Source organism: Pyrus communis, chromosome 15, assembly GCF_041283825.1.
Source record: "Pyrus communis isolate YQ-2024b chromosome 15, ASM4128382v1, whole genome shotgun sequence".
In the NCBI taxonomy this organism is placed as follows: domain Eukaryota; kingdom Viridiplantae; phylum Streptophyta; class Magnoliopsida; order Rosales; family Rosaceae; genus Pyrus; species Pyrus communis.
In genome coordinates this window covers 28,972,976-29,000,756 of record NC_142579.1, presented here as the reverse complement: position 1 = coordinate 29,000,756, position 27,781 = coordinate 28,972,976, and the positions used below count along the sequence as shown (strand labels likewise).

General features: G+C 39.1%; 4 protein-coding genes and 1 pseudogene across 5 annotated transcripts; 4 read left to right on the top strand and 1 right to left on the bottom strand.

The window, feature by feature from the left end:
- Positions 1-1,647: 1,647 nt before the first annotated feature.
- Positions 1,648-4,326, top strand: LOC137741366 (12-oxophytodienoate reductase 3). The gene is made up of 5 exons (XM_068481089.2): positions 1,648-2,029; positions 2,216-2,356; positions 3,080-3,210; positions 3,317-3,499; positions 3,582-4,326. The coding sequence occupies exons 1-5, from the start codon at positions 1,950-1,952 to the stop codon at positions 4,241-4,243; spliced, it is 1,197 nt and encodes a 398-aa protein (XP_068337190.2). The 5' UTR covers positions 1,648-1,949; the 3' UTR covers positions 4,244-4,326.
- Positions 4,327-5,609: 1,283 nt separating this feature from the next.
- On the bottom strand, positions 5,610-6,632 carry LOC137733151 (putative glucan endo-1,3-beta-glucosidase BG4 pseudogene; annotated as a pseudogene).
- Positions 6,633-13,951: 7,319 nt separating this feature from the next.
- LOC137715041 (auxin-binding protein ABP19a) lies at positions 13,952-14,843 on the top strand. The gene has a single exon (XM_068454260.2). It carries the CDS (start codon positions 14,018-14,020, stop codon positions 14,645-14,647), a length of 630 nt encoding a protein of 209 aa, XP_068310361.2. The 5' UTR covers positions 13,952-14,017; the 3' UTR covers positions 14,648-14,843.
- A 1,875-nt stretch (positions 14,844-16,718) lies between these two features.
- LOC137714319 (auxin-binding protein ABP20) lies at positions 16,719-17,767 on the top strand. Its single transcript, XM_068453563.2, has one exon. It carries the CDS (start codon positions 16,742-16,744, stop codon positions 17,504-17,506), a length of 765 nt encoding a protein of 254 aa, XP_068309664.2. The 5' UTR covers positions 16,719-16,741; the 3' UTR covers positions 17,507-17,767.
- A 3,914-nt stretch (positions 17,768-21,681) lies between these two features.
- Positions 21,682-24,714, top strand: LOC137719811 (MOB kinase activator-like 1A). Of its 2 annotated transcripts, none has more exons than XM_068458831.2 (7): positions 21,682-21,829; positions 22,252-22,300; positions 23,472-23,580; positions 23,705-23,798; positions 23,942-24,075; positions 24,162-24,325; positions 24,437-24,714. In XM_068458831.2, the coding sequence occupies exons 1-7, from the start codon at positions 21,804-21,806 to the stop codon at positions 24,509-24,511; spliced, it is 651 nt and encodes a 216-aa protein (XP_068314932.1). In that variant the 5' UTR covers positions 21,682-21,803; the 3' UTR covers positions 24,512-24,714. The 2 variants fall into 2 exon arrangements, with proteins under 2 accessions (XP_068314932.1, XP_068314929.1); XM_068458828.2 differs by having other exon boundaries at positions 21,685-21,829; positions 22,249-22,300.
- Positions 24,715-27,781: the final 3,067 nt, after the last annotated feature.

Here is a 27,781-nt window from a genome sequence, read left to right as displayed (position 1 = left end):
GTTTCGTATCAATAATAAAATATTATGTAGATAAAAATTTACGCATATAATTGTATCATTAGGATAGAACACAACGATGATGATTTATATGTGCCATGAGTCCTTATTGGCAAATTTTAGGTCTTGATATGAGTTTGAGTTCAATTATAAAAATCAAACCAACATTTTGAATTCAATAGGTATGTACTGCATTTCATTTCAATTCATTATTAGACCTCGTCACTAGGCCGTCTTAGCCGTCTTAGTCTCATAGGTCAAAGATTGACAAAATCGACAAAGTGGGCCTACTAGAATGTCGTACAAATTGGGCCTAATTCAATCACATTTCTCAAAACCAAATCAAAATCTTACCCATTTCCGACCACAAAATCGCTAACAAACGAGAATAGAGTCCCGTCAACTTGACGGTCAAACACGTCTTTAAGTAACAGTCTATCAGAGTACTTTCAGTGTTTAAGGCTACTTAAGCAATAGGCAACTTAAATCTCTTAAATAAATAGTAATTGTTTAAGTGCATTTTAAATTGAATAGCCTAAATAATTCATATTAAAATATTAGTATTTTTTATTTTATAAAATAATAAAAGATAACTTTATTTTTAATTTTGAATAATAATAAAAGATTACTTGGAAGGATTCGAAAATATTGAAATGTAGTGTAAAATGAAAGAACATAGTTACGTATTTATAGAAAAATTATAATTTTTGTATATTTTTAATTAGTTTTTTTTTTATCATTTTTATAATTTTTAATAATTTCTATAATTTTTAATAATTTAAATTGTGGTTGACGTTATGATAACGTCAGCTTTACGTCACATAAGCAGGACGTTGCGCTAGACGATTATTGTCTGACTTCTCCATCGAGCTTGCCTTGAGTCCAATTGCCTGAGTAGGCCGACGTGTTTTGAGGAGGGGAGAATAGTGGATTGGGTTGCCTATCCCCAAGGTAATAAGTTACGATGGAGTTACTCTTAAAGATGACATTTTGTACACAACTCTTTAACCCGATCCAATTCACTCGCTAAAATCAATATTTGGATGAATACTTAACGGGTCAGGTTAATAACAATTCATCTCGTTAACAACCAGTTAGTAATGATTCAGTTTGGTTCGGTTCGGGTCTAACTCACAAAATCGTAAATCACCAGCTGAGGAAGAGACCCTTTTCGGTTTTTTGCACCTCATTCAACTCTCCAGCTTCTCCATGCATTTTCCCCCTCGGGCCCCTCCCTCCATTTCCACAGGTCGATCCCTCCATTTCCACACGTCGATCACCATCATCCCATGTGGAGAAAGAGAGTAATCCAACCGGATGTTTTTCCCCATCGTTTTTTCTCTATTTTTCTTATTTGTGTTCGTTAAAGTGAAAGTTTGAAACGATAAATTTATGTGAACATGTATTAACAGTTGAAATGGATGACCCCTTAATTTAAGGTTTAGATTTATGAGCTTAATGCGTTGAGGTTGAATGCTTTGTTGACTTAAAGTGTCGAATAGAACTCAACGCAAACCCATAAAAATTAGGAAGTTTTAACAAAACACTCATGATACTGTTTACTTTTACAAAAAATAATACTTTTACTTTATAAAATCACTCCTAATGCTATTCATTTACAACACCAACATTCAAAGCACATCGGGAAGTACAATAATCCCCACGTGAATTTCATTGCCATGCCATTTGTAAAGGCCAATGATTCACTCCGTTGTGAGTCCCACCAACGATGACCGTCCACCACCATTAAAACCGACAAACGAGGAGCAGCAGTAATCAAAGAGTCCACCATCATCGCAACGCCGTCGCCTCAGGAACCACGCGTCCACAGCCGTCGGATCACCGACATTCCCTGATTATAAAGTTCCCTCCTTTTCTTCTACTTATTGTAATTTCTATTCGCTTCATTTCTCGTCCTTGGATTTTAACCGTTCGATCTGAGATCGGCAAAAATGGCGGAGGCTTCGTCGCAGGGAGGGCCCACCACTCTGTTTTCTCCGTACAAGATGGGGAAGTTCAATCTCTCTCACAGGTCAGTCCATCCTCCTTGTTCTTGATGATCCAGTGCCTCGCGGCTGCATCAAGTTTGCTGCTCCCTTTTTCAGGACCGTTCACAGTTGGTCGGAGGTTCCGATTTCTTTGGAAATCCGGGAGGGCATATTTGTCAATCTATTGTTTAGTTTAGGATGTGTTTTGACGGGTTTGCCCTATTTTGCAGGGTTGTACTGGCGCCGATGACGAGGTGCCGGGCGTTGAACGGAGTGCCGCAACCGGCGCTGGCTGAGTACTACTCTCAAAGGTCAACTGTCGGCGGCTTTCTCATCAGCGAAGGCACTATAATCTCCGACACTGGCGCCGGGTAATTTTGTAATTTCCCCTTGTTTGTCATTGGTTGGGGCCCGCATTATGCGTCTTGAGTGGCGTTTAAGAGATTTGGATCCTCTCTGGAGCTCAAGGAGAGGATCTTTCTAACAACAGCTTTTTTAAAATTATAATAATTATAGCTGTTACATGAAAATCCAACTGCCTGTGTTGGTCAGGAGGGTTCTTTTCTTGGGCTCTGGGAGGATCCAAATCCGAACGAGAACTAGAAGTAGAATTAGTTTGTCAAAATTGACTGTACTAGTTTTCTATAGTACTCGATACAATAGGTAAGACAATGTCTAGTATAATCCTTGATTTGTTTCGTCTAATCGTCTAATATGTTACGTTGTCAGATAAATAGTTAAGACTCTCTTATGAACGGACTTGTTTAATATGCAATTTTGATTCACAACCTAATAACGTAAAATGTCAGACGGTTAAATGTTAGTGCCCATTTGTGTCCTTGGATTTCAAATTTGGGGATTTAGATATATTACAAGGTTAAATTGTTTTCTAGATTATTACTATCCGTGCTTGCGACGGTTTGAATGACAAACGAAAGTGGAAAACAGAGGAATTTCAAACGATTCCTCGCATAAAGTTACTTCAAATTTATTTTACATACACTTCATCGTGTTATTTCGGATCCATTCGTTCTTTGATATTTCTTCTCCAAATGGTGTGTCTTAACGATACTGAATTGTTAATGTGGAAGCAGGTTTCCGCATGTTCCTGGGATTTACAACGACGAACAGGTGGAGGCATGGAAGAAGGTGGTGGACGCAGTTCACGCCAAAGGCGCCATTATTTTCTGTCAACTTTGGCACGTCGGTCGTTCATCTCATGAAGGTAAACTTCACATTCTCTTAATTGTTAAAGACTTAAAGTAGATTTTGGCTTAAGGTTTGGAGCAGCCAACTGATTGGTTTTACTTGTAATTTGATTAATGATTTAGTTTATCAACCCCGTGGGGGAGCACCAATATCATCAACCAACAATCCCATTTCAAAGAGGTGGAGAATTCTTTTGCCGGATGGCTCTCATGGTCCTTACCCTAAGCCTCGAGCCCTTGAAATCCATGAAATTCCCCAAGTTGTGGAGCAATATCGTCAGGCTGCCTTGAATGCCATTCGTGCAGGTTGGTTTCTATCGCCATTTTTCATTTCTATGTTTCCTTTTCGTATAGCTTTGAGGTCTTATGATCAATTTTCTTTGCTTAGGTTTCGATGGAATTGAGATTCATGGGGCACATGGCTATCTCATTGACCAATTTTTGAAAGATGGGATCAATGATCGAACGGATGAGTATGGTGGATCGGTTGAAAACCGGTGCAAGTTCTTGATTCAGATAGTTCAAGCAGTGGTTGGAGCAATAGGTGCTGATAGAGTTGGTGTCAGAATTTCACCGGCTATTGATCACATGGATGCCATTGACTCTGATCCACTTATCCTAGGTCTGGCAGTGATTGAAAGGCTCAACAAGCTTCAACAAAACTGGGGCTCAAAACTGACCTATCTTCATGTAACTCAGCCTCGTTACGCAGCTTATGGTCAAGCGGAAGCTGGAAAACCTGGCAGTGATGAAGAGGAAGCTGTATTTATGAGGACTTTGAGGAAAGCATATCACGGTACATTTATTGCTAGTGGAGGGTTCACTCGAGAGCTTGGAATGCAAGCTGTGGCTTCTGGGGATGCTGATTTGGTGTCCTACGGTCGCCTTTTTATTTCAAACCCTGATTTGGTCCTGAGATTTAAGCTTAATGCACCCTTGACCAAGTATAACAGGAAGACCTTCTACACACAAGATCCTGTTGTTGGGTACACTGACGACCCTTTTCTGAACAAATCAAACGGGAAAGTGGAACCCCTCTCCCGTCTTTGATTTCAATGTTTTGCAATTTTTACTTGTACCATTTGGATTTTGAATTATTTGGTTCAAATAATATAAGGTTATTTGGTTGTTTACATGATTTTGAGATGATTTAGCTTTTGTTTAGGAATACTTCTGACAACGCTAAAAAGTGAAGAAAGAATACTCTTTTGACTATTTTTGGCAAAAACTGAATAGCGCTTCTGGGTCGCGGAAGCATTTAGTGACATTGATTACGAATGCCTAGCGTGACATCAGTTTGTTTCCCTCTCAGTGCCTGGACTGCTGAGGGGTTGGGTTCAAAGAGCCTCATCTTCCCGATACCATATATTTTGTAGAGATTAACCACTTTTGTTTCAGAAGGCAGGTCACTGCATTCCATAGAAAACACCTGTGTCGGGTGAAACTTCGATGAGGCCTATATGGTTTTGGATTGTTGCTGTAAAGGATGGAATGAGTGCAATCCAGTGCAGCACTTTCTGATCACTGAGGGCAACTAAATAGCTGAGAATATTTCTGAATATTTTTCATCCCATTGAGAGGAGACTATAATTGCAAGAGTTGACCTAGCAAGGACTAAATCCTCAAACTCGCAATTTGCAGCAGGAATAAGAGTTTTAAAAGACACTAGGTGCAAGTCAGGTAGCGGGCTGGAGCTTAGTGTCTAGGGGAGGCTTAGGCAGTGGTTTAAGTAGACTAGGCGGATTTAAGAAAATTTATTATATATCATATAAATAAGTGTCTGTTTACAATTAATATATATAGCTAGTTAGTTACTCCAATGCTAATTTAGCAGTCAGTTAAGTCCAAAAAGGAAAGGTCTATTAAGTAACAACCTTATTTAGTGATTTTCGTTTTGGACCCTTCTTGTTTGGTGAAAAAGCCCATAAAAATAAGTCCATTCATGTTGATATTGCAAGTCGTCATTTAGCCTATATGTTTATTCAAAATGTAATCAATAAATGAGGTGATTGATGTATTAAGGGATTAAAGTTAAATTTTAATCTTACATATGGTTTTAGTCTCAAAGTCATCATTTTTAAAGATTAGAATGAAGTTTCCTAGAAAATATTTATTCAAGTTTGAATAAATACACTATATCCCACTTTTTACTTCTTCATTCGCTATATCAATGAATATCATAGTATCTCTAAAAAAAATTAACCAGAACAATATATATGTTTGTAATAAGTTTAATGCCTAGATGTGGTTAATTAGTCTGATAGTATATACTAGTTGGGTAGAGCAATGCACTTCCACCTTCGCACTCGAGTTGAATTATTCATCTTAGAAAAATATTTAAGACACAAATTTCAAGATCATGGAGACTTTTTATTAATTTCACGATGGATACATAAGTTTTCTTGAAGGTTTGTCTTTAAAATACAGGATAAACAGGTTGCTTGTTAGGATAAAAAAGTCCCCAATGTTGCTCCACGCCACTAGGTTTCTGATTCTCGTTGAACATAGCAAAAATGTACCCTTCAATGTAAGCACCAGGTTTTTTTGGAGTCCCTACTTTCGATGTTATGTGTTTCACAAAATGCCTGTTATATGTCCCTGCAAGTTTTGGAGTGGTGAAATTTCCATTCCCGTCTGAAGGCCATCCACTCTCTGACACCACAACACCGACATCACCCCCTCCGGCTTTCTCCATTGCCGCAAAAAAAGCATCAACCATGGCATCAAACAGGTTGTAATAGCTCAACGACCCGTCCCGAACCACGGGGCTTGTTGCAGTAAATTGGGCGTAGTCCAAGCGTACATCCGTAGGGTCTGATGCATAGGCGAAGTAAGGATACACATTGATCATAAGGGGTGACCTTTTCGCGGATAAAAAAGAAAGAATGCCACTCATAACACTGCTTGCTTCTGATGTGAAAGCACCACTCGAAGGCGGATAGGAAGATTGTAAGGCATTTCCGGGCAAAACGGTTGTCACCTTAATACCGTGTAAGTTTTTATCGTCGAGGATTTTTTGTAGATAATTCATTACAGGCAAGACATACCCTCCCAAGGAACCAGGAATAACCTCATTACCAACAGCAATGAAGTTGAAGTTAACGTCATTTAGGTAGGGTTCTACATTGGTATTAAACCATGAGTTCACGGCATCTTGACTTGCCGCCAAATCTGCTAAGTCTTGGTTTCGAATATCCAGGGTGATACTGATGTTGCTTCCTTTCAGCGCTTGGAGTGCTGCGGTGTTAGGTTCGAAAAGCCTCATTTTTTCAATCCCGTATTGTTTGTAGAGGCTAATCACTTCTGGTGCAGAAGGCAGGTCACTCCCTAGCATTCCATAGCAAACGCCTATGTCAGCTGATGCTTCCATATGGCCTGCATAGTTTTGAATAGTTGCTACAAAGGAGAGAACGATTGCAACCCAATGCAATGGTGCCATCGCTTTTGATCACCGACGGCCCGTTGATCAACGTGTCTACACTTGATTATGCAGCAAAAGATCCTGTAAAAAAAAAATAAAAAAATCGAAAAATCGAAAAAGATAATATTTCATTCTAATCAGATATAGACGATGAGATGGTCATGATTAGAGCTGAAGTCTACAACTAAGTTGACGTTGATGAAAATTGACATTGTTATAAGTGAGCATGCCTACAATATTAGATGTCGAATAAAAAAACTAACACCCTATTCTAAACTATGGGACGGGGATTCGAAATTGAATGTAGAGGTAGGAGCACATTGCTCAAGTCAACTTAACTAGGCATAAGTTTGCAGCAAATTTATCAAAAAACAGAGGCTAAAAACTTTGATAGTTAGTGGATAACAGTATACATAGGGGGTGTGATATCCACACACCTTTTTTTATTTCTCACACACCTTTTTAATTTTCCTCCGTCAGATCGGATGAATTGAAGAAGATGAAATGATAGAAATCAACAAAATGTGTGTGAGAAGTAAAAAGATGTGTGTGGATAACACACGCCTATATAATATGAAGGTAACACAATCTCAACGAACTTAAGGGTAAACCGGTAGCTACTGGCTGGATTAGATTACCTGATTAATGAGATGAGTAACTGAGGTCTCTCTATCTAAAACAACTTGAGCCTTGGATTAAATGAATAGTAATCTTTTCCATATATATATACTAATAAAAGTACAACACTCAATTAATATGCCCTGATTTGAGATGCTTGTCTGGTTAATTGTATCCTGATTGTTTAACTTTTCCTCAGATTTTCTTTTATGCATGGGGGTTTTCTGTGGATGCCGCTATTCAATTTTAGGTCAGTCCTGTTCATTTTTATTTTGCCATATTTTTTCACTCTTTTTTTACATTATTTAATTTAATTTGGTTGCACTAATCACTCTACTGGACCTCTCTTTGTTCTTTTACGTATACAATTAATTTCTGCAGATTCTTTTCTTCCTGAAATATCGTTCATTGAAGTTCATTTAAACAAAATCCAACAGTGAAATAGTACATTAATAATTTTGTAATACAATATTTAGTTAATATTTTTGTGTGTATGATTATGGGAAGTTTTTCATTTTTTAATGGAAATAGAGATGAATTAGACCAGATTAGATATTCATCAATATCACATGAGGCACCAACCTTCTCTGAGGAGAAAATGACCATTGAACCCACAATCAATGGGAATATATTAGTGTTTTGGACAACTTTGCAAACAAAATTTATGTACGGAGATTTTGTCTCTTTGGCTGAAACTGAAGGATGGCTGGCTTACCACCCTTCTGATGATAACCTTAGCCATAAGCTCACAACCTTATCTTGATGAATGCTGCTATACCACAAACCGTAAAATACAATTTTAGGACTGCACCAGCAGTGCACCTATAACTACTACTTGGGTCTCGAATCTCGTTTCTCGAACATAGGATGGATTCTATGTCACTGGGAGTATATCTTTCTTCGTGTGAGTATACCACTGCTAGGGTTTATACTCACACAAGGATATACTCCCGGTGACACCCAAGTGCTAGAGTTTACTTTGAGATTAATATGATATATATGCAATCTGCAATATTTATAGTTAGTCTGCATTGACTGATATTGTAATGATAAGGTGAAATATTGAAAAATGTTGATAAGGTTGTTAGTAGTCATAAGCCGTCCTACCTACAAAGTACAAGCCGTCCTATAAGCCGTCCTACCTACAAAGTATAAGCCGTCCTATAAGCCGTCCTACCTACATAAGCCGTCCTACCTACAAAGTACAAGCCGTCCTATAAGCCGTCCTACCTACACACTTGTATCCCTTAATTTAGGGTGATTTGATCTTGATACTTGAAGTCATGTATATAAATCCTTGTAACCTTGTAGAGAAAGATAATGAGAATCCAAAAGTTTACATGGTATTGAGCCTCTGATCCTCCTTTTTTTTTTCATGGCTTCCGCAACTTCATCTTCCACCTTTTCAATCCCCAATATCTCTACCCTCGTTTCCGTTAAGCTTTTTGAAACCCACTATCTTCTTTGGGAAAGTCAGGTTAAGCCTTTTCTGATTGGCCAAAATCTTTGGCGTTTTGTTGATGGAACTCATCCCTGTCTTCCTCTCTTTATCACCACCCCTGCGCCTGCTGCCTCCCCCACTGCTTCTGTTGATTCTGATGTTACTTCTACGGTGGTTCCTCCTGTGGTCACTACGACTCCTAATCCCGATTACCTTGTGTGGTACCAGACTGATCAGACACTTGTGAGCCTGCTACGTGCTACGCTTACTGAGCCCGTTCTTTCTTTGACTGTTGGGCTGTCCACTTCTCGTGAGATATGGGAGCATCTTCGTCAGAATTTTTCTCAACAATCCCTTGCCAATTCTACCCATAATCGGTTTCAGTTGCTTTCTCTTCAGAAAGGGAACCAAACAATTGCAGAATACTTGGGTCTGGCCAAGCATTTGGCAGATCAATTGGCCTCCATTGGTCAACCTGTTCAGAATGATGATTTGGTTACGTATGTGCTTAACGGCTTGGGGCCTGAATATGAAATGCTTGTCTTGGCCCTGACCAATTTTCCACCTCTGCCATCCTTTAATGATCTGCGTACCCGTCTCCTAGTCTTTGAGTCCAAGCACGCCATGAAACAGGTTGCTGCATCATCCCATTCTGCTTTCTATTCTGCCCGTCATACGGTTGGTGGTTCGTCTAATGGACGCGGTGGTCACTCTTCTTCTCGCCCCAATGGTGCTTCTGGTGGCAACCGGTTTCCCCGTACCCCTAGTGGTGGCCGATCGAATCAACATGGAGGTGTTGGGCGATATGGTCAACGTGGTGCTGTACAACAACGCCTTGGTATTCTTGGACCTGCTCCTATCAATCGTGGTCCTCAGTGTTGGGCCTGCAACCAATTTGGCCACATTGTTGCATTGTGTCCTCAAGCTACTCGTTCAAATGATGATATCTCTCGTGCCTTTGCTGGTATGTATCTTGCTTCTCCCTCTGATCCAACATGGTATCCCGATACTGGGGCTACTCATCATATGACGAGTGATGCTCGAACAATGACTTCGGCTACTGGGTATGGTTCTCATAACAAGGTGGTTGTTGGTAGTGGTGAGGCCCTCCCTATTGCGCACACTGGTAATATTTCATTTGAGTCTGGGTCGTTTATTTTTCGATTATCCCAAGTTTTACATGTTCCAGCAATTAAAAAGAATTTATTGTCGGTTGCTAAGTTTACACGTGATAATCTTGTTAGTTTAACGTTCTTTCCTTGGGGTTTTGTCATCCGTGATTTAAAAACCGGTGTTGTTCTTTTTCAGGGCCCATGTGAGGATGGCCTCTATCCCATTAAGCTTGGTCTTGCCTCTAGGAATTGGTCAGCTCCCAAACGTGCTTTTGTTTCCGTTTTAGCGTCGTCATCACTTTGGCATCGTCGTCTTGGGCATCCATCTCGTCAAGTTCTTAGTGTATTAGCCTCTAGTGATGTATTAGGCTCGTCTTTTTCAGTTTCAAATAAAAAATTTTGTAATCATTGTGCGTTGGCTAAATCTCATCGTCTGTCATTTCATTCTTCTGAACATTATGCTAAGTCTCCTTTTGAATTAATTCATTCTAATGTTTGGATGTCTCCTATTTTGTCAGTCTCCGGTTTTCGTTATTATGTCTTGTTTACCGATGACTACACACGGTATACATGGATTTATCCCATGCGTAATAAGTCAGAGGTTTTTACTCACTTTAATACTTTTCTCACTCTTATTTATAATCAATTTTCGACCATGGTTAAAATCTTCCAAAGTGATGGGGGTAAGGAGTATGATAATTTATCGTTTCGAACCTTGTGTGCGCAAAAAGGGATTCACCACAGATTTTCTTGTCCGCATACCCCGCAGCAAAACGGCCTTGCTGAACGCAAACACCGTCATATTTCTGAAATGGGACGCACATTGTTACTTGCTGCCAATCTTCCTCCTAAATTTTGGGCTGAGGCACTTTGCACCGCTGTTTATGTTTTGAATCGGTTACCCTCTCATGTTCTTAAGTGGGCCTCTCCATTCCAAATGCTATTTGGACGGTCTCCAGATTATATGGCTTTCCGAACTTTTGGTTGTGCTTGCTTTCCGTATCTTGGTGATTATATGACTAATAAACTACAACCTAGACCTTTGGCTTGTGTTTTTCTTGGCTACAATGACCAATACAAGGGTTATCGATGTCTTCACCCTCCGACTGGCCGAGTATATCTCTCTCGTCATGTTATTTTTAATGAGGACTCCTATCCTTATGGTGCTCTTGCTGCTTCTTCCACAATGCCACCATCAGACTTTGCATTTGTGCTAATTATTCATGCACCTTACTCGCTGCCCTCTGAGACGCAAACTCTGCCTACACCGCCATCTACTAGTTCTCTGCAACCACCTGTTGCTCCTCTCTCTGCAGCAGCTGCTTCAGATTCTGGTACTGGACAGGGTGTTGTGCCTCCCTCTGGTCCTGGCGTCACAGCTCCACCTGCATCTGGTAGCTTACTCCCGTCATCTAGCGAGCCATCTCAAGCTATTGTTACTGCCCCAGTTCCATATATTGGACCTCAAACTCGCTCCAAATCGGGTATCTTTAAACCCAAAGCTCGGTCTTACTTTGCATCGCGCCATCCCATTCCTCACGCCTTCATTGCTTTGGTTGGGGAAGATTCTGAACCTACATGTTACAGCCAAGCATCTAGGTCCCCTGAATGGAGACAGGCGATGTCAGATGAATTCAATGCTTTATTAAAACAACGTACGTGGTCTTTGGTTCCTCCAGTTCCTCGTGCCAACATCGTCGGTTGTAAATGGGTGTTTAAGTTGAAACAGAATTCGGATGGCTCGATTGAACGTCATAAGGCGCGTCTTGTCGCCAAGGGGTTTCACCAACAAGCCGGTGTTGATTATTCAGAAACTTTTAGTCCCGTGGTTAAACCTACGACGATTCGCACAGTTTTGAGTTTAGCAGTGCACTTTGGGTGGCCTCTTCATCAACTTGATGTGAAGAATGCTTTTCTTCATGGCTCTCTTATGGAGGAGGTTTATATGCAGCAGCCGCCAGGTTTCGTTGATCCCACTCGCCCTAATTATGTGTGTAAATTGCACAAGGCACTCTATGGTCTTAAACAAGCACCACGTGCTTGGTTTCAACGCCTCAGTGCTTTCCTTGTCCATTCTGGTTTTGTTCAAAGTAAGGCGGATAGCTCCATGTTCACTTTTCATCAGGGTTCTACAATTTTGATTTTTCTTCTCTATGTTGATGACATAGTGTTGACGGGTAATGCTTCTTCTCTACTTCAAACCTTTATTGCAGTTTTGGGTAAGGAGTTTGAACTTAAAGACCTTGGGCGTTTACACTATTTCTTGGGTGTCGAAGTCTCCCATCTATCTTCTGGCCTCCGGTTGACACAAAACAAATATACTCTTGATATTTTGCAACGTAGTAATATGCTTGAGTGTAAACCATGCCTTACTCCAGTTGCTGCCAAGACTTCTTTATCTGCTACCTCAGGTTCACCTCTTCCAGATGCATCCCTTTATAGACAAATTGTGGGCTCACTTCAGTATCTCACGTTAACGCGTCCTGACATCTCCTTTGCGGTGCAAACTGTTGCTCAATTTATGGGACGTCCTACCACTGACCATATGGATGCTGTTAAACGTATCTTGCGATATCTTAAAGGGACTTTGGGCATGGGAATTACGTTCACACCCTCTGCTCAACCATTTCAGCTTGTTGCCTATTCGGATGCGGATTGGGCGGGGTGTCCAGACACCCGCCGTTCTATAACTGGTTTTTGTGTTTACTTGGGGAATAATTTAATTTCTTGGTGTGCCAAGAAGCAACGGACAGTGTCTCGCTCTAGTGCTGAAGCGGAGTATAGGGCTCTTGCCTTTGCTTGTGCCGATACCATTTGGATCCTCAGTTTACTACATGAACTACGGGTGCCTGTTCGTCTTCCTGTTTTGATGCATTGTGACAACTTAAGTGCAACGTACATGGCTGCTAACCCCGTGTTTCATGCTCGCACTAAGCATATTGCCCTTGACTATCATTTCGTTCGTGAACGAGTTGCTTCTGGTACTCATCGAGTTCACTTTCTGCCTTCCACATTGCAGCTTGCAGATGTCTTTACGAAGGGGTTGTCTACGGCGCGTTTTCGATCTCTGTGTTCAAACTTTGTCTCCTCCCCGGAGTCAAGTTTGCGGGGGGATGTTGATAAGGTTGTTAGTAGTCATAAGCCGTCCTACCTACAAAGTACAAGCTGTCCTACCTACAAAGTATAAGCCGTCCTATAAGCCGTCCTACCCACAAAGTATAAGTCGTCCTATAAGCCGTCCTACCTACAAAGTACAAGCCGTCCTATAAGCCGTCCTACCTACACACTTGTATCCCTTAATTTAGGGTGATTTGATCTTGATACTTGAAGTCATGTATATAAATCCTTGTAACCTTGTAGAGAAAGATAATGAGAATCCAAAAGTTTACAAAAAATATTAAGTTACTATATATACATGGAGATAGAATTTGAAGAGACTTTTCAGAATTCCAAATAATGAAATCCAATTACGCTGCGACAAGGGGAATTTCTGATATCCACACATTTTCCCATTTCCTGCCCCCTTTTAGCTGTCAAAATGTCTTCTTATGCCTCCCCATGCATGACTCAAGGACCACAATCTTTCACCATTTTCGGACTCTCCTCGTTAATTTCAACCTTGGATTCTTAGGTCACAATTGCAAAGTTTGATACTTTGATGTAGAAACATTTCGGATTAAATTAATTCCTTGCATATCAGCTGGAGGAGCAAGCTAGAGTCTTTGAGTACCTCAATTTGGTTGCCAATCTGCAATGCAGTTGGCTGTACTGCTTCTGCTTGATTGATATAGAGCTAGAGAACACAGTCGGGAAATCTGATATTCGTTTAGTGGAACACTGAAAAAAAAATCTTATAATACTACAAGGGATTGTTAATTAAACTACAAAAGATTTAGGAGCTCAAAAATAACTGTATGAGTTAACTGTGGGTCGGTAGTTTTTGTGTACATGATGTCTTTATGTTATTGCATTTTTCAAAAGCGAAAAGATGCTTCTTGTTGTTATGTGAAGAAAATATCTTTAACCACATGCATCACAGTTTGAAATCTGTAGTTTGCTTTGTTCGTAGACGTATATACGAATAATATCACTATCATGGGCATATTCCAAATAACAAATTGCAAACGGCACAAGATCATATTCACTTTATCCCACTATATAGAGTCCTAGTTTCCTCATCAAGAAACACCCGAAAAAAGGCTAAAACTGAAAAAACCATTCGCTCGGAGAAGATGATTTTCCCTATCTTCTTCACATTTGCTCTCCTCCTCTCCTCCTCCTTTGCTTCTGTGCAAGACTTCTGCGTTGCAGACTACAAAGCTCCGGAGGGCCCTGCAGGCTACTCTTGTAAAAAGCCAGCAAAAGTTACGGTAGATGATTTCGTGTACTCAGGCCTAGGCATTGCCGGCAACACCACAAATATCATCAAAGCCGCAGTCACCCCTGCATTTGCTGCTCAATTTCCTGGTGTGAATGGCCTCGGTATTTCACTTGCACGCCTAGACCTGGATGCGGGTGGAGTTATCCCATTCCACACACACCCTGGGGCTTCTGAAGTCCTACTTGTTGCGCAAGGAACAATAATTGCTGGGTTTGTTTCCTCAGCTAACACGGTTTATCTGAAAACTCTTAAGAAGGGTGACATTATGGTGTTCCCTCAAGGCCTATTGCACTTCCAAGTGAATGGAGATAAAGCTCCATCCCTTGCATACGTTAGCTTCAGTAGTCCAAGCCCCGGTCTGCAGATTCTGGACTTTGCACTGTTCCAAAACGACTTACCTACTGAATTGATAGCGCAGACCACTTTCCTCGATGTTGCTCAGATAAAGAAGCTTAAGGGTGTTCTTGGTGGTACTAATTAGATTGTCTCCTTTCCATCCTCCGTCTTCGGGGGGTTATTCCATGTCTTTTTGTTTTCTTGTTGTGATTGAGAATAAAAGAGTGCTCTATTTTTGTATGCTTGTAGAAGTATTATTCTATGCTTCCGTCTGACCAATGTAGCAACAATTGTGTTGAAGGCAATGCATCCTCTGATCGATATTCGTTCTTTTTATATAATTTCTATTTTATTGAGGTAACCTGCTTAATTTTTCAATCAAGAAATAAGAACACTAGTGTACCTTATCCGCTGCAAATTGCACGAGTATCGCAATGCTTCTGATTTTGGATAACTCATATATATAACTCCACCTCCATCTCATGATCGACTTCTTTCAATGAAAGTTTCCGGGATTCGCACCTACAATAAACTCCTACCCAGTCGTGAACTTCCTTTACGTTTAAGGAGAGGAAGGGGAGTTCTCATTACACAGGATGGATTCGTTCCCTATTCCTACGGCTTAGAAGCCTCAAGCTCCGCCCCCTTCACTCTCTCTATAAAAAAAGCCCTTTTCTCCTTAGCGTTTCATACTAAGCTCTTTGATCCTTGAGGCTACTTTATTGTGCTTAGGATTAAGGTTAAGACAGGTAGTATACTATATATGATTATTCGGATCGGCAAGAAGCCCTCTAACATATGTAAATATCAAACATATTATGAAATTATCAATGATGGCAGCGTTGTTGAAAATTCACAATATAAAACAAATAGCAAGGAACCTCAAACATGAGGCACATGAATTTGTAGTGCAGGAAGTTCATCGAGTGCCCAAGGGCAATACCGAAAACCCTGCTAAAAACCAGGTCATTATCCATATTCTCTGATATTATTGTTATTTTTAATCCATAGTTTATTGTAGATTGGTTCATATTCATGCAGAAGCGATGTTGATGCAGCGCAAATCAAGGGATTATTTCTCAATTTGTAATAAATTAGGTATTTTATTTTATTTTTCATATTTACTTAATTAAACAAGGAAATTAAGTATTTTCGTTATTTATATTTTATTTCATTTTAAGACTGTAGGTTATTTTTTTCTATTTAAGCACAATGTAATTTAGGATTTAGGAGACTTTTGGAATATTATTATTGAATTTTACTCTTTGAGAGGCAAGGATTCCTGTCGTTTTATCCCTTTCTAGTGTGTCCGTTTAATGTGCGGTTGTTGTTGGTGTGTGCACTTCTGCATCTGTATCAGATGTGGTGTTGGATCCATCTAGTAATTAATGATTAAGGTGAAGGGAGAAGAATCTTACCGTTAAGATACACACAACGACACAGAAGTCGGAAAGACTTTTGACCATAAGTATTGAAATCCAAGAACCCTCCAAGAAGGGGAGTTTCGGATATCCACAGAATTCCCATTCCCGTGACGCCTTTTTGTCTGTAAAAATGTCTTCTAACCCTATCTCAAGGACCACAATCTGCTCACCATTTTCGAATTCTCTTGATGGACTTCAAATCTTAGGACACAACCTTGGACCCTCTAAGTAGATAAACAAGTTCGCAAAACACGAAATACGTCTATATCTCGTTAATGTATTGATTGTTTTAGTAAAACAGTTACAAAATATGTTAAATAATTTATAGTTGATAATTAATTATATATAACAGACTGAAAAAAGCTTACTAGTTTTGCATTATGTGTGGAACACCATTTTATTTTTTAGACAAACGATATTATCTACACTAAGGGGGAGAGGGGTGAGTTTAGCCTTGCAATGAGCTAGCAATAAAGTGGCTCAAAGTCACCTTTGGAAAGAATCGAATCTAAGACCTCTCACTTATAAGTGAAGAGGAATACTACTAGACCGTAGTATTAAGTGGCGTGTCGAACACAATATTTTATAGTACTAATAGATGGGATTTTAGTCGGATGACGAAATATTTGGGAACTCGACTAACAGTAAGTCAGTAGTTTTTCTGCATATCATCTTTCTGCTGTTACTGCATTGTTAAAAACAAAAAGAGGCTTCTTGTTGTCATCTGATGAAAATATCACTCACATGCTTCACAGCTAGAAATTTGTCCTTTGCCCCCATCGTATAGTTTCGAAATACAATACATGTGAACCCTAATGGGCATATTCCTAACAACCAATTGCAATGAGCTCAAGATATTTTCATATCCCTCTATATATATGTTCCCAATTATCATGAAGCATATCTTAAAAACAGCTTTAGCAATCACACAATTTTTGTGCTACGTAACGATGATATTCCCTATCTTGTTCACATTTTTTCTCCTCCTCTCCTCCTCCAATGCAGCTGTGCAGGACTTCTGCGTTGCAGACCTCACAGCTCCTGACGGCCCTGCAGGCTACTCTTGCAAAAGCCCTGCAACAGTTAAAGTAGATGACTTTGTTTTCTCGGGCCTAGGCGTTGCTGGCAACACTACAAACATCATCAAGGCTGCAGTCACCCCTGCATTTGCTGCTCAGTTCCCTGGTGTCAACGGCCTTGGCATTTCACTCGCGCGTCTAGACCTGGCTGTTGGTGGAGTGATCCCATTTCACACACACCCTGGAGGTTCGGAAGTCCTAATTGTCATCGAAGGGACCATCTGCGCCGGTTTTGTTTCCTCAGCGAACACAGTTTATCTACAAACTCTTGAGAAGGGAGACATTATGGTTTTCCCTCAGGGGTTACTGCACTTCCAAGTGAATGGAGGTGAGACTACGGCCCTTGCATTTGTTAGCTTCAGTAGTCCAAGCCCGGGGCTGCAGATTCTGGACTTTGCGCTGTTTAAAAATGATTTACCAACGGAACTGATAGCGCAGACTACTTTCCTTGACGTTGCTCAGATCAAGAAACTGAAGGGCGTTCTTGGTGGTACTAATTAGTAATTAAGCTATCTTATCTTTGAATTTCAGCCAGCATTATCACTAAAGATTGTATCTTTCTTGTTGTGTTGAACGTCCCATTTCGGTTTCCTTTCAGTGGTGGTTTTGATTCGTTGCGGAAGATTACTTCGTTTGATTTTTGTATGTTTGTGGTAGAAGTTTTGTTGTGTGTGCTTTGTTGTTGAAGGCAAATGCCCTATTTATTTGAAACCCTAGTTCTTATTTGCATATCTTAAGATTGAATAAATGCATGTTTCTTTATATATCTTGTAAACTTTCAAGCAAGAATCATGGAGCTAAGGTACAATCAAACCCAAATGAAGAAAGTGTTGAACACAATCATACACTACCAATGGCCCTATCAACTAATTTTCGTTTGGTTTAAATTTTTGTGGATTGTTTGGTTGAATTTTTTGTGTAGCCTCATCGTCACATGATGTTACTTATCCACTCGTGTTATAATGCAGGTATATATCTATATACAGTACTATACCCAATTTCCTTATAAAAAAATGTACAATCCACAAATTATAACGTGATTAATATCACCACCTAGTTACTTCCTCAAGAAGACTTCAATCAGTAGCATAATTAAGCATAAATGTGGGCTTACTTTCTTCAGATTAACCAAAATTTCATGCCAAATCCATTTTTGCACGACCAGTAGCATATTAAGCTTCAATGTGGGCTTACTTTCTGCAGATTAACCAAACTTTCATGCCAAATCCATTTTTGCAAGACGGTCATCGATCAAAATCGCGTTTTCCTTCCCCCTTCTTTTCTACATCATAAGGCACTATAGTTGTTTATTTTTATTTTTTTTGAACAAACGATATTATCTATACTAAGGGAGTGGTGGAGGAGTGGGCTAAGCCTTAAAATGGGCTAGCAATAATATGGTTCAAATACGCTTTTGACGAGAATCGAACATAAGACCTTACACTTACAAGTGAAGAAAAATATCACTATACCGTATTACTGAGTGGCTATAGTTGTTAAAGAAACAAAAATATCTTGGCACTTTTCAATCACTTTCCTTGGGCACTTTCCAAGAAAACATTAGATTAACAACTTTATAATGTTATTCATACCATGTTTTTATTTCACATTTCTATACCACCTTAGGTGGCATCTGATGTGGACAGCTACATCATTTGAAAAATTTGCAAAACCCAAGGAAAGGAAGGAGAAAGACTCCTCGTATACCACAATCATCATTTGATTAACTAGTTTTTCTTAATTATTAGTTTATTAAATAATGAACTAAATTTAAAAATCTGATTAATTCAAATGATGTGGCTGTCCGCATCAAATGCCACCTAAAGTGGTATGAAAATGTGGTACAAAAACATGATATGAATAACATTACTCTTATTTTCCTTAATTACCCATCAATAAATCCACATCAGCAAATCACTACCTTAGGATGTTGGATCAAGGTCTATATATATATATATATATATATATATATATATATATATATATATATATATTAACGATATTATATACACTAAGAAGGAGGGTGGGCTTAGCCTCGTGATAGACTAGCAATAATGTGGTTCAAATTCGTCTTTGGCGAGAATCAAACCTAATACCTCTCACTTACAAGTGAAGAGGAATGCCATTAGATGGTAGTACCAAATGGCAGATCAAGGTTATTTGAATTCGTACAACACCCTTTTATCCATACTCTTATTTTCTCATTATGCACTCCTTATTTTCTCTCGAATTGAACAATAGAAAAGACGGAACTTGAGGTGCGAGAAAAATGACGTAATGTGATGACCACGGCGACGAAGGGTGAGTAGAGCCTACTGCAGGAAGGCCCAAAATGGTGGGTGGGTTTGGTTTGGCCTTACTGGATTAGCCCTTTAACAATGGAGGTTGGTGGGTGTGTGGGTGTGGGTTTTCTTCTTTGAGTTTGAGAGTGTTTGAAAATCTATTATATAACGGTAAAGTGAGCTCCCGGAGTACACAAAATCCGTTATACTGTTCCTCATTTTCTTTCTCCTTTACTTTTTCTTCATGAAGCTCATGTTCTTTTGCTTTTGAAATGGAATGATACTTGTTTTTAGTAGACTTTCAATCCTAGTAGTAGTCGATATTTACGTCATCTACAAAATTATAGCATAAACACTTCTAATTTTGTGTGATACTGAAAATATCGTTACACGTGTTATAATACGAATGAATATTTAAAATATGAGTAAAAAGAAATTGAAAATGAAGTTAATTATCAAGGAAGATGGATATTTAGGTGATTTTATTTGGACACACACGAGTGAGTTTGCTTTGCTAGCACTCTCTAAGATAGGTGGAATCCACATACAATATTAAAGGGGAACTGTTATTAGCACTTCAAAAATTTCATCATACACTCCTCACAAATGTATTTTTCTTTCTAATTATAGAAAGTTTGGAGTGTCAAATAAGATTTTTGGAGTGCTAATAACAATTCCCTATTAAAGTCCGTATATATTAAAATGCGTATTAGTTTTCAGTGTCCAAATATTGTAATTATGATGAGATGTGATTTTCACATACAATCTTTAGCTTCACACACCCCTCTCTATTTCTAGCCATCAGATTAAACAAAGCAAACGAAAGCAACAAATATAAATAAACATGAGTGTGTGAGAAGCTAATAAAAAAGTGTATATTTATCATTTCTTAGTATTTTTATAACTAAAGCTATAAATCCCGTAGGTTTCAAGTCTTTCCGGCCTCACTTGATTAGGTTGTATTTCCTAACATGACTGACCTCTCGAGTTACCACTAGACAATGAGGGCGGCTTACAATTTGGATGGTAGACTAGTCACTGATCTAATCCCAAAATTAAGGTTATTAATCGACATAATTTGTCTAATTGAAAAAGACCCGAAGGAGTTGGTGAATGATAGATCAACATCGAAATCAAAGCTTGAACCCCAAGTTATAATATAATCCTATTTATATTTAAGACTAAGTAGTTTATGCATATAAACAATATTGATTTATAAGACATGGTCCATCTCCAACTCAACTCGATTGGACAAATTAAATTCGCAGAATATGTATCATATTATATTTGCCAGTAGGCTTACAGCTAAGATGCATATCATATTATCACTGTTTTGGTCCCACCCCTCATATTAAAATTCTATACAACGTAATCCCTAACTCCGCATACATGAGTTAGTGTAATTAGTTCAGCTGCGTTGCATACAAGTTCGAATTTCTGTCTTCCAAAAAAAAATAAATAAATCTCTCAAAGTAGATGCTGATGTTGAATCTGGTTCTTTATCTTTATATCTTTGTTTCTTTTTCTAATGAATCCTATCTAAACACCAATCACCAAGGATGATCCTCTTTAATTATGCTAAATTGCCAATCATTGAAATCAAAGCATCTATGATTAAGATATTAAAAACAATTCTATCCCTTACTTTAGAGGGTAACGTTAACAAGACTAAATTCGGAGACAAAATTTATAAATAAAATGATGATGTGTCATCAATATGAATAAACACGTTCATCAATGTTTAAATAATAAACCAACATTCAACTTTCACATCCTTCCGTTTTCAAAATTTTATCTATAAATTTAGCCTTTGTAGCATTATTAACTTGGATCAACAATTGATATAGTCGTACAGTTAACACCCATACACATAAATTTTCAGGTGTCTTTCTTTAGTTATCAAATTGCCACCTCACCGGACTCATAACTTTTTCATCTTTCTTCTTTTGGCCAGTAGACAGATTATTACTCTTTTTAGCTTGTGTTATATATTAAACATGAAAATGATTTTCTGATACATTTTTTTGCTTTCTGCACACCTGTGTATATATTTACATTTTTTCAATTCTTTGTTTATTATTCAATGCAGAAGTAAAAAATAAACATAATTTGGAGAAAAAGAAAAAAAATGTACGGACATTATTTCCCGTGTTGTATTAAACATTTCCACATAAATATAAAATTTTAGAGTAAATGAGAAAGAAATAAGGAGACTGAGCCAGGTTAGCAGGGTGGCAATCAAATGGAAAAGAAAGGAAGACAACCCCTTTCTCTAAGTCTGAGTTGTAAATGACAGACTGGCGTAGCAAGGTCAAGCAGGAAGAGAGAGAGAGAGAGAGAGAGAGAGAGGGAGAGAGAGAGAGTATATATAGACAGATAAATATGCTGTTCATATATAGTGTGTTTCTGTATATATATTCCTTCTTTCTTTCTCCTAGAATTGTCCCTCTATTATCGCCTTGGATTCTGCAGAGTTAGAGAGAGAGAGAGAGGGACGAGACAAAGAGAGAAGAACCATGAGTCTCTTTGGCCTGGGAAGCAGGTTTGTTCCTAATGATCCCAACTTTTTTAATCCAATATATTCAAAACTAATCTGTTTTATTTATTTATTTTACATTCAGGATCATGAATTCTATAGAACAAAACTTTTTTTTTTTGTCTCAAGATTTTTTTCTTGGGTTTTGTGACGATTTTGATATCTCTGTCATATTTGATGCATGCTTTTCCTCCTGTCATATTTTGTTTTGATAGAGGTTTCTGCTATATGGGCACCAATCAAAGTTCAAAATTTTATCTGTTTACTCATTGAAATTTGGTTCAGGAAAACAAAAAGGGTTTTTTATTCATGTTGTTTTATTGCCTTTGAGACAATAATAAAAACTGTTACTTTGTTCTTTGTTCGAATCCGGAACATGTTTTTATGTTTTCGTCCTACCCTGAATCACATATTTGATAATTCAGCAGAAACCAGAAGACATTCCGGCCGAAAAAGAGCGCTCCATCCGGTAGCAAGGTTGGTTTATTAGTTTAAAAAACTTCATTTTAATTCTTAAAAAAGATGAGTTTTAGACTATAACCAATCCAATTTTAGTCCCTAGTACATTTAATCATCTCATTTATTAGTTATATTTTGATGTTTTATTTATATTTTTATTCCTATTTTAATGTATTAATTAAATTTGAATTTTATTTTTATTTCATTTATCATAATATATTTTAATGTTTACATTTAGGTAACTAATTTTTTTTATAATATATAGTCCGATAACAATCTTGTATGTTCTTCATTTAGGTACATTAATACATTTGAATATTTCAGTATATCCATTGATACAAACATATAGGTACATTAATTCATCAATAGAAACATATACATGCATTTCAGTATGTACATTTTGGTACACACATCATGAGTTTTTTTTTTTTTTTTTTAATACAACGATATATTTTATACTAAGGCAATGAGGATTTGGATAAACCACACAAAGGATAACTTAATTTGAAATCGAATTCGCTATCCACGAGATTCGAACCTAATACCTCTCATTTGAGTATTGACTTTTAGGTACATTAATTCAATATACTATATTTCGGTGTATACATTTTGGTACATACATTTTGGTATGCACATTTTGGTACATTAATTTAATATAATACATTTCGGTACATACATTTAGGTTCATTATAATATATTTCGGTACAATCATGTGGATACAAATATTTCGATACAAAAAAGTCAATTTTATATATTTCGGCACAATCATTTCTGTAAACTTATGTATTTATATATTTTTGTATCACAAATTTCTTTTAATATTTTCTCATTTATGTTCATTTATAATTAAAGAACTAAATATGTGCATATTAATAAAAATAAAATTTACTCTAGAGGGATTAAATAAAAATACATATTAAATAACAAAAATTGAATATAAATTTTGATAAAAGTACACTTAGCGATTAAATTCAATATGTAATCTAACATCAGGTTTTTTTTTTTAAAATTTTAATCTTTTACAAGAACTAATGTTCAAAAACCCTTATTAGTTATTACATCCCTCGGGCAACCCTAATCATGTTTCCTTATTCCTGTGGTTGGTTTGTTTTTTATTTCTCAAAGGTTTTTCATGAATTTTTTTTTTTCCTGATGGAAGAAATATATATATGTACTTTGATAAATGTAGGGTGCCCAGCTTCAGAAACACATTGATGCTACCTTGGGCAGTGGCAACCTGAGGGAGGCGGTTCGTCTGCCTCCCGGCGAAGATATAAACGAATGGCTGGCAGTAAACAGTAAGAACTTCAAGATGATCATCGTAATCATTATGGTGTTAATGTGTGCATGTTTACATATCAATACAAAATTCACTGGGAAATTGTTATTGCAATATATTTTAACTTCTTTCAATTTTTACAGCTGTTGATTTTTTCAACCAAGTGAACATTCTATATGGAACTCTCACGGAGTTCTGCACGCCAGTCACTTGTCCGACAATGTCTGCGGGGCCAAAGTATAGTTCTTGATCATCCAATAATTTCTTTTTACAATTTTGTTAACTCTGATCAATTCTCCCCATTCGACAACAGTTCCTTCGATAAGCATTTTTTTGGGAACATATTTCCTAAGTGCTAAGTTTGGTTAAGCTCTCCACAGGTATGAGTACAGATGGGCTGATGGAGTTACAATCAAGAAACCAATTGAGGTCTCTGCTCCAAAATATGTCGAGTATCTAATGGACTGGATCGAAGTTCAGCTCGATGAGGAATCCATCTTTCCTCAAAGATTGGGTAAGCAGAAAACTTTTCTGAAGCTAATTAGACCTGAATTTTGATGAAGCTCCCTCCATCAACTTTTCTGCTGTTATGTGCTACAGGAGCACCCTTTCCATCCAATTTCCAAGATGTCGTCAAGACCATTTTTAAGCGATTGTTTCGTGTTTACGCGCATATCTACCATTCTCATTTCCAGAAAATTGTGAGCTTGAAGGAAGAAGCTCACCTCAACACCTGCTTCAAGCACTTTGTTCTCTTCACATCGGTAAGCTCTTTGCCTACGCATGACGCAGCGCTACCTCCTTTCTTTCGTAAGTTTAAGTTCTTCGCTCCGCTTCTTTTTGTTTTATGTTCATTTTTTCACATTGTGACGCAGGAATTCCGCTTGATCGAAAAAGGGGAGCTTGCGCCTCTTCAGGACCTGGTTGAGTCGATTCTACAGCCTAAGTGATTTCTAGAATTTTGGTCTGATGTTTTTGGATTTTGGTTCTGTTTTTGAGCGCACATTTTTGTCAGCTTCTACTTGCCCATGCAATATATGTGCAATGAGATGCCTTGTTTTAGCACCCTCTGTTTCTCTATCCGTCTCCTGTCCTTGTTGAGGACCATTTCCTTAACTTTTGGGAATTTTAAGAAAGCTGTTTCTGGTTGTAATTTTATGTTCCAAGCAATTATCTTACGTCAAAATCACAACCGTATAAAGTGTTTATTCAAAATTGCCAGTCATACATCAACTTGGATGATTGGATGTAATTGGTAATATCATTCAAGTTTACTTATAAGTGACTCGGATTCACCCATTAAATTTTTTGGAATTCTTTTTTTTTTTTTTTGAACGCCAACGAAACCAATATAGTTAGAAGCCTACAGAGAGGCAAACACCAAGAAAACAACCAAGTAGTGAAAAGGGATGGACCACAAAGACCCCTCCACCAAGTAGAGGCGTCACCCCCAACACCACCACAGCCAACTTAATGAGGACAAGGCAGCCCATCATTATTCAAAACAAAGACCAACGAAGATGGGGGGCCGATCGACCCAAACAACATCACTCATCTCCGGAAAACCAACCGACGCAATCTCATGCGTCACCCCATTAGCTGATCTGGGCACCCAAGACCAGCGGCAATCAAGAAAATCCCCCCCCCCCCAATTGCTTAACCCGAGCCAACACAGGGAAAGACTCCCAACTGCCCATAGACAGAGAACTAGAAAGACATTTTATAGCTTCAAGGGAGTCCGATTCCATAATGACAGAACTGACACCCAAAGCAGCTCCCAACTCACACCCACGCAACAACGTTGTGGCCTCCGCAGCAGCAGCAGAATGAGCTCTGATAGAGTACCTCGCGGCAGCCACAAACTTTCTATCCTTGTCCCGCAAAATCACCCCAACAAAACCCATCTTAGAGGCCTTGGACCAACTAGCATCCACATTAATCTTCACAAAAGGAGAGGCCGGAGCACACCACCGCAAAACTTGGGTATCCCTCCCCCCTCCGCCCACTCTACTATGCCCTACCTCCGCCTTCGCACCAAAAAAAGAACTCAAAGCCGCAGAGACAGCAACCAGGACTTTGGAAGGATTAATGGACACCCTATTGAACACAAAATCATAACGAGCCTTCCAAATGCACCAACACGTAAAAACAATGTAAGATTGCCTCCACTTTGCATCAGCAGAGTTGCAAAAAGTCGGAGAGAAAACCGCCTGAAGCCAGTCCACCCAAGCAGGGAGAGAATGCCAATCCACTTTATAACCCAAAGCCCCTCCAAACCAAATAGGTTCAACCCAAGAGCAGGAAAGGAAAATATGCTCAATGGTTTCATCTTGGCAGCAGCAAATAGGACAGGTAGAGGCCGGAGAGGACCTTCGGCGGAAGAGGGCATCCCGTGTAGGAAGACAATTATGCACAGTAAGCCACAAGAAATGCCGCAACTTGGGAGGCACCTCCAGCTTCCAAATACCTTTCCATAAAGCCTTGGGAACACCGCGAACAGTAGGCCGACGAGTATCCCTCGATGCAATCGATCTACCTTGCAACCATCTGTAACCCGACTTGACCGAGTAACACCCATTCTTACTAAAATCCCAGACAAGCCTATCTTTACGACTTAAATCCCCAAGAGGCGTATCCTCAATAGCCTGCATAGCCTCCCCCGATATGAAAGGCTGCAAAAAACTAAGGTTCCACCGCCCCGAATCCAGACAACGCACTAACCCGCAAGCTGGGAGTAACCGCAACCGGGCCAATCGGCAAAGGGTGTCCAAGGGGCAAGGACGGCAGCCACCTATCTAGCCACACCCGCACTTCCTGACCCCCCCAAAATCTGCCAATGGGAACCCTCCCTAATCAAATCCCTGCCACAGATGAGGTTGCTCCACGCCCAAGACGCATGGCCTCCCTTCTTCGCGTCCCAGATCGAGCAATGGGGAAAATACCGAGCCTTAATCACCTGAGCCCATAACGAATCCGGTTCAGTGATTAACCGCCATCACTGTTTAGCAAGCAGAGCATCATTAAATTCCTGAAAGTTTCTGAACCCTAAACCGCCCAAGTCTTTAGGAAGACCCAAAACCTCCTTTGAAACCCAATGAATCTTATGGGCCCCCTCCTTGCAACCCCACCAAAATCCGGCCACCAATGCATCCAACTCATGACAAACAACGGCGGGGAATTTGAAAATACTCATGGGGTACGCCGGAATAGCTTGGATAACAGCCTTAATTAAAACCTCTTTGCCGGCTCGGGATAACGTACTTTGCTTCCACCCTTGCATCTTTTCCATTATTCTCCCTTTTACATAAGCAAGACCACGCTTTTTCGATCGACCCCATATAGCAGGAACCCCCAAATAGGTCCCCGGATTGTTAACCACAGCCATACCAAGAGAATTCCCCAACTGATCAACAATCACATTCGGTACATTTGCCCCAAAGAAAACACTAGATTTCATTAAATTTACCTTCTGCCCTGATGCCACACAGAAGCTAGTAAGCAAATTTCTCAGATTTCGGCAGTTTTTCTTATCAGCACGCAAAAACAAAAGAGTATCATTTGCAAAGAAGAGATGAGAGATAACCGGTCCCGAGCCGCCCAACTTAACACCCTCCAAACGACCCTGGCCCACCGCACCCTGAATCAGTCTGGATAGAACCTCCCCCACCAAAATAAATAAGTAAGGAGAAAGAGGATCCCCTTGACGGAAACCTCGCGAGGGAGCAAAAGACAACCCAGCCTGCTCATTTAGAAGAACAGCGAACTTCACTGACGATAAACAGCCGCGAATTAGCGATCTCCATTGACTACAGAACCCAATTTTTTCCATAACTGCATCCAAAAAATCCCATTCAACCCGGTCATAAGCCTTTTGCATATCAAGTTTAATACCCATCTCAAATCTGTTCCTTGCTTTCCTCCCCTTCAGAAAGTGAAACATCTCATGGGCAATGCCAATGTTGTCCTGAATTTGTCTACCCGCCACAAAAGCATTCTGAGAAGGAGAGATAATTGTTGGTAATAATAATTTCAATCGGTTGGCGAGAATCTTGGAAAGAATTTTGTACGAGTAGTTGCACAGGCTGATAGGCCTGAATTGCGATACATATTCCGCGCTTGGAACCTTGGGAATCAGAACAATATGAGTCTGATTTATAAAACCTGTACCCGTAGAGTCCTGAAACAAATCTCTGACCAGAGCAGAAATATCCTCCCTCCCA

What these genes read in the sequence shown, in the direction of transcription:
- LOC137741366 (XM_068481089.2), top strand. Translation starts at nt 1,950, where the DNA reads ATGGCGGAGGCTTCGTCGCAGGGAGGGCCCACCACTCTGTTTTCTCCG. An exon ending in AAGTTCAATCTCTCTCACAG is followed by an intron (nt 2,030 to 2,215) that starts GTCAGTCCATCC and finishes CCTATTTTGCAG; the next exon opens with GGTTGTACTGGCGCCGATGA. An exon ending in CGGTCGTTCATCTCATGAAG is followed by an intron (nt 3,211 to 3,316) that starts GTAAACTTCACA and finishes TTAATGATTTAG; the next exon opens with TTTATCAACCCCGTGGGGGA.
- LOC137715041 (XM_068454260.2), top strand. Translation starts at nt 14,018, where the DNA reads ATGATTTTCCCTATCTTCTTCACATTTGCTCTCCTCCTCTCCTCCTCC.
- LOC137714319 (XM_068453563.2), top strand. Translation starts at nt 16,742, where the DNA reads ATGGGCATATTCCTAACAACCAATTGCAATGAGCTCAAGATATTTTCA.
- LOC137719811 (XM_068458828.2), top strand. Translation starts at nt 21,804, where the DNA reads ATGAGTCTCTTTGGCCTGGGAAGCAG. An exon ending in CTCTTTGGCCTGGGAAGCAG is followed by an intron (nt 21,830 to 22,248) that starts GTTTGTTCCTAA and finishes TTGATAATTCAG; the next exon opens with CAGAAACCAGAAGACATTCC. An exon ending in ACAATGTCTGCGGGGCCAAA is followed by an intron (nt 23,799 to 23,941) that starts GTATAGTTCTTG and finishes AGCTCTCCACAG; the next exon opens with GTATGAGTACAGATGGGCTG.